This window comes from Sinocyclocheilus grahami, unplaced genomic scaffold, assembly GCF_001515645.1.
Source record: "Sinocyclocheilus grahami isolate Dianchi unplaced genomic scaffold, SAMN03320097.WGS_v1.1 scaffold915.1, whole genome shotgun sequence".
Classification (NCBI taxonomy): Eukaryota; Metazoa; Chordata; class Actinopteri; order Cypriniformes; family Cyprinidae; genus Sinocyclocheilus; species Sinocyclocheilus grahami.
Window position 1 is genome coordinate 199,202 of NW_015506094.1, and position 6,500 is coordinate 205,701.

General features: G+C 40.3%; 1 protein-coding gene across 2 annotated transcripts in view; it reads left to right on the forward strand.

The window, feature by feature from the left end:
• The first annotated feature begins 2,362 nt into the window (after positions 1–2,362).
• The window catches only part of sybl1 (synaptobrevin-like 1), an 8,121-nt gene continuing 3,983 nt past the window's right edge, over positions 2,363–6,500 (forward strand). Inside the window, exons 1-7 of one of the 2 annotated variants that reach the window (XM_016249196.1) lie at positions 2,363–2,578; positions 3,129–3,327; positions 3,408–3,465; positions 3,548–3,685; positions 5,075–5,165; positions 5,245–5,312; positions 5,390–5,482. In XM_016249196.1, coding sequence (XP_016104682.1) covers positions 3,182–3,327; positions 3,408–3,465; positions 3,548–3,685; positions 5,075–5,165; positions 5,245–5,312; positions 5,390–5,482 — 594 coding nt within the window. In that variant the 5' untranslated portion in view covers positions 2,363–2,578; positions 3,129–3,181. The remainder of the gene's footprint in view (positions 2,579–3,128; positions 3,328–3,407; positions 3,466–3,547; positions 3,686–5,074; positions 5,166–5,244; positions 5,313–5,389; positions 5,483–6,500) is intronic. The other variant, XM_016249197.1, reaches the window with a different exon arrangement.

Below are 6,500 nucleotides of genomic sequence, written 5' to 3' on the forward strand. Positions count from 1 at the left end.
ATGCATTGCTAAGAACTTCATTTGGACAACTTTTAAGATGATTTTCTCAATATTTAGATTTTTTTGCATCCTCAGATTCCAGATTTTCAAATAGTTGTATCTCTGCCAAATATTGTCCGATCCTAACAAACCCTACATCAATGGAAAGCTTATTTATTCAGCTTTCAGATGATGCATACATTTCAATTTCGAAAAATTGCCCCTTATGACTGGTTTTGTGGTCCAAGGTCACATATTTGAACTGTGTTATAAGATCATATAAGAATACATTTTCAGATATAAAAATCACAGATATGTCTTGGATTAATATTTATTAGCAGTGTTTAAGATATGATGCATCTTATGTTATCATTATGAAGCGTCAAGTGAGAGACACAAGTGCTGTAATCTCAGATGATTCATTTTGATATTGAGCATTCCTGAACAATAAAAACAATCCAGTCCTCAGTGTTACATCCTACTCTCTCAGTTGCACTCAACCACATTCTCATGGCAAATGTGGAAGAAAAGGGGCAGTTCAGCCAAACACGAAAACCATGTACTCCCATAACTGTGTGATTACCAACAATCTTCAACATCTAAAGTTAATGACAGAACTGTCCTTTTTTGGTTGAACTACCCCTTTAGTGTCTTCAGATTCCAGTGATTGAATCCAGAAGATAAATCGTCAGAGTTGATGTGTGTGAATCTCACAAAAACATGTCCAGGTCTCGTTTCATTCAAGCGCCACCATTCTTCAGCACATTTTTAGAAATCCAGTCATCTCTGTAGCAATCTGCACTTTTGCATGAGGTGACGTGGATTCATGAAAGCTTGTCTTCTGTGTGAGCTGTGCTTCCAACAAAACCAAGTGTATTATAAAGGGCTTTCCTATCTGGAAGGGAGATGAACTATTATAAGGTCCATCCTATTGACTGCCGCAGTCTTGTTTTGTTCCTGGCAATCCCTGTGGCCTACCATTACTTTGTTTTGAGCTGGACTGATAAAAACACCAGTAGGCAAAGACTCCATCCTCTGTGGAAAGCAAACACATAAATGCTTTAAAGCTTATGTGCACACCTGATGACGGCGAGTGAAGCCTGGAACCTGCTAAAACCATAATTTAGTGCAAAATGCATGTGTAGTTTCTTGCAGCTTAGCATCATGCATGACATGAAGGAGTAAAACACACCAGAAAACTGACGTAGAATTTAAACAGCCACCAGTTCTTCACATTATGACAACATTTTAAAGGACTAGTTCACCGATTTTCATCCAGCCACACTGTCAGCAGTATATAAATGAACAATGTGTGCTATTTCTCCAGGCCAGCACTCGTATCTCAACATTTAACACACGTCATCCAGTGGACGTCTGACAGCTGCAAGGCTTTTGTTAAAATTACAGATCATACGTTCACATGATGGGCCCTGTTTTGAACTTCTACATTATTATCTGTGCTATTTATAGACCTGAATCATGGTGTCTTTGGCAGCTCTGTCTTTATTCAAATAATGCTTTGCATATGTCTCTCTAAATATCACCATTCGAGCCACACTGCTCAGTTGGGCTATATGTGGTTGCTCTGTGAAAATATGAAATTTGCAGAGGTTGTACTTTCAACATTTCTATTGAAGACGTCTGTCCTTTAAATAAAGGCACACAAAGCCTGGTTACTGACAAACGTGGTCTTCCCAAGAAAGCCTTCACCCCAAACGCTTAAAAATGCATTATAGAGATGGGCAAAGCTGGAAAAGGCCATGAAAGCATCGCTAAAACCTGAGTTTTGTTTGTCCACAGGTTTATCAGGAGATTTTACAGGATAATGTCAGGACAGCAGTTCATGATGCATGCAATCACAAAACATCCTCAAATATGTGTATTCTTAAGCCAGTTCAGATGCTGGGACTTATCCTAAAGATGCCCGGAGTTTTTTTATTTTTTTATTATTATTTTTTTTTTTAGTCATATAAATCTAATGAAGCACTGACTCTTTGTTAAAGTCCTAAATATTTGATTTTATTTCTATTTACACACACACAGGCCTATAGAAAGATGCATAAAAAACCACAATGAAAATGTGCAAATGCATCTGCGCGCGCGTGACGCAAAGCGGAAGTCTCGTGGTCGCACGCATGTGACGTCACGCGGAACGCAGTGACTGTTTGTTGATGCTGGGACTTATCCTAAAGATGCCCGGAGTTTTTTTTATTTTTATTATTACTATTATTTTTAGTCATAGAAATCTAATGAAGCACTGACTCTTTGTTAAAGTCCTAAATATTTGATTTTATTTCTATTTACACACACACAGGCCTATAGAAAGATGCATAAAAAACCACAATGAAAATGTGCAAATGCATCTGCGCGCGCGTGACGCAAAGCGGAAGTCTCGTGGTCGCACGCATGTGACGTCACGCGGAACGCAGTGACTGTTTGTTGATTTTTCGAGTTGCTCAGAACGGCGTTATTTTTACCGATAGTATTTATTTATGATTTCAACCATGTTTGCCAGGCAGTGAACGTGCTGTTTATGCCGCTGCGCTGTAAAGACGTCAAAGAGCGGAGCGCGAGCGGCTGGTCATCTTCAGGATTCCAGGTGAGTTACACAAAGCAGATGAAACAGATCTGATTAATAATCTCATCAGATTCAGTCATGTGTTACATTCATGTAATGCTGGGATTAATGTCAGCGAAATGCTCTAATGGATTCATAGGTTCTAATGTTACTCGATACGAAACACATCCAGAGTGAACCATGGGAACTGGAATACAGTTGTATTATTATGAAAGAAAAATAACAGATCTGCTTATTAACGTCTGAACAAGTCATGTTGTCCAGCCAATGTGCAAAACCCCAAACAATACAGTAAATTACAGCAATTTCCTTTCGAGTTTCTGCTGCTGTCGTTGTGAAATCTGTGACCACATCAGCATGTGAGGGATAAAAGTCCTGTTTTTGTAATATTTTATCTTAAGCACTCCTTTGACAGACACATGTTGGATACATAATACTCCATAAACTCTACATACGCTACATTCTTAAACAAAATTACAGATGTCTGCATGTCCGTATTGACACTTCCGATCACCGCAGAGTAGATGTATACAGAGGTGTATTATATTATAAACTGTGATGAAATCTGCAGTATTTTCAGGACTGGTCTTGTATGGTGTGTGAGTCCGTGTGGGGTCGGCTGTGATGGCTATCCTGTTTGCGGTGGTGGCTCGAGGGTCCACTGTTCTGGCTAAACACGCCTGCTTCTCCGGAAACTTTCTGGAGGTGACGGAACAGATCCTGGCCAGAATCCCGTCGGAGAACAACAAGCTGACGTATTCCCACGGCAGGTGCGGCTGAGGGTGAGCTGTTGGGCTGTGAGTGTTGAGTGAGGCCCGCTCTGATGTCCTGCACTTCTGCTGTTTTCCAGCTATCTCTTCCACTACATCTGCCACGAGAGGATCGTCTACCTGTGCATCACCGATGACGTGAGTATCTGTGCCAGAGCTGTGTTTGTGTCCGGCTGCGGTGCGGTGCAGTGCCGTTCTGAGCTGTGCGTCGCTCTTGCAGGAGTTTGAGCGCTCGCGTGCCTTCGGTTTCCTCAGCGAGGTGAAGAAGCGCTTCCAGACCACCTATGGCTCACGAGCTCAGACCGCGCTGCCCTACGCCATGAACAGTGAGTTCTCCAGCACGCTGGCTGCACAGATGGTACGTATTTGAACATGCTTCACGTTTCACGATTGCCGACAGCTCGAGAACCGGCCTCAAAAGTCTCTGGATTTCACAAAAACACACCACATATAGCATATACAGTGCGTGCATAATTATTAGGCACGTTGATATTCTGATAGTTTTTTTTTCCCAAGCACATTTCACCAATTCCAAACCACATCAATCTTAATAACTACTATTCATTTTGTATTTGATCATTTATAAGTGATATATAATTGTCTATGAAGGACGGAAGTAGAAAAACTCCTTATGTTCAGGTGTGCATAATTATTGGGCAGGTTTTCTTTTACAGATAAAATGAGGCAAAAAATTGATTTAACTAAAAGTAAAAAGTGAATCAATCTGAATTGTGAGGCGTACAGGAGCATTAGCTGAGGATGTAACGCCAGATGCGTACTTGTACTATATACAAACCCAATTCCAAAAAAGTTGGGACACTGTACAAATTGTGAGTAAAAAAGGAATGGAATAATTTACAAATCTCATAAACTTATATTTTATTCACAATAGAATATAGATAACATATCAAATGTTGAAAGTGAGACATTTTGAAATGTCATGCCAAATATTGGCTCATTTTCGATTTCATGAGAGCTACACATTCCAAAAAAGTTGGGACAGGTAGCAATAAGAGGCCAGAAAAGTTAAATGTACATATAAGGAACAGCTGGAGGACCAATTTGCAACTTATTAGGTAAATTGGCAACATGATTGGGTATAAAAAGAGCCTCTCAGAGTAGCAGTGTCTCTCAGAAGTCAAGATGGGCAGAGGATCACCAATTCCCCCAATGCTGCGTATATGTATGTTAAGAAATTTACTCATTACTAAAATAGACCATTTGCACCTTTATTTTGTCATAGCACATCAGCCTTTGATTCTTTCAGCACAGATGAAGAATTAGTGTCCCAAAAACAAACAAACAAAACTACGAGAGGGTGCAGATGTGGGTCATGTGGTTTTAGGATTAAGAGGCCTGTGATGGTGTTGAGCTTTAGCTTAGACCTCATTGAATGCTTTCACATGACTGTGTTAATCTGAGATTCTCCAGTCTTTGTTAGAGAGGAGTGTAGCCAATGAAGTGTTTATTTAGCAGACACCTCTTAACTTTCCACAACCCAACAGTGATTTAAAGTAACGGTACAGCACTGACAAGTCTCCCAGGAGTAAAAAAAAATCAAAAGTTGAAAGAATGTCTGTCAGCTTTTGCTGCAGCATGACACAGGTGTCCATTGACCATTGTTAAATCTTGTCTTTTCGTGGTATTATCAGAAGGAGCCAGGAGCTGTCTGGTTAGCATCCCTGAGCTTCAGCAGCAGTGCGTTAGAGATTGCATTGACATGCATGTGCTTCACTGTTATTGCTAGAAACACCACTCGGATCCCAAAGGCTCGGACAGACTGACAGAAACACAGATGCACGTGGACGACTTGAAAGGCATTATGGTCCGGAACATCGGTGAGACTCACTTTATTCAGTTATTATAGATGTCGGCGGTAACCTTCGAGTGAACATGTGCTGCGTTGTGTTGCTGTAGATCTCGTCGCTCAGAGAGGAGAGAGACTCGAGCTGCTCATCGATAAAACTGAGAACCTGATGGATTCTGTGAGCTGCTGTTTTAAACTTTAGTTTAAGTCACTTTCTGGGATGTATGCTGATGATTATTCCTCTTGTATGTGCAGTCCGTCACCTTTAAAACTACGAGCCGTAACCTGGCCCACGCCATGTGTATGAAGAACCTGAAGTTAACCGTCATTGTTGTAATAGTGGTGCTGGTAAGTTCTGGAGCTCACCGTAGATAAACGTCACACTGCAGTGACAGACAAACCTGAGAGAAACACAGCAATAACAGTATCTCAGTGTGTGAATTGTGTAGAAGAGTGATTTCCTCCCATTTCAACCCAACAGCAGTTGTTGCAAAGAGATCCAAACTGTTTAGTGTCCAGTCACCTTTATTTAAATAGCACTTTATACAAAACATTGTTTCAAAGCAGCTTTGCAGTGTAAAACAAGAAAATGTTTCAGTGATGCTCAAAAAAGACTAATAAACTGTTAAATGTTGTAAAACAGAATAAAAATCTACTTCAAAATAATCAAGTCATGTTCTCCACACAGTGTTTCCATTAAATGAACCCAAAAATATTAGGTAATGGTAAACATTTCTCACCCCATCTTTAGTCCTGCCCCAAATACATGCCAGCGGTTGAGCTTTAATGCTGCTTTGTCAGACGCATCCATTCTAACTAGAAGCAAGCCATTTGTAGACAGATTATAACACCACAAAAAACAGTATCGTACTACATTTAAGACACAGAAATCGTAAAAATGCTCAGACAGTATTATTGGCATCTTAGAGCGAATACTTGACCCATGTCTTGATGGCAATAACTTCCCCCACCATTTAAACCAGACAAAATTACCAAAGAAACCAAGCCAGTAACCGAGACGGTGGTTTGAATCCCCCCAATCTTTCTGATCCCATTCTTCTCCCTCGTCCCGTCACATATCAGCTTGGAGAGGCATTTATTTTAAACAAAAAATGAAGAAAACATTCAAAAAGTGGAAATGAAAGACTAACAGGTATTTAATAGTGGGAATAAAGTGTTTAACGGTTATAACTGAACTGATGTGGTGTCCTCCTCGTGTTGTTTGGACGGGCTGTGCAGTTCATATTGTTACCGCGCTCAAACCAGTGACTCCTTCAGTGTGGTTAAGTTTAGTTTACTTTGTAATCGCATTCTCCTGTGATGAGTTGAAAATATAAAAATGACTTATTCAACCAGTTTGAATAGA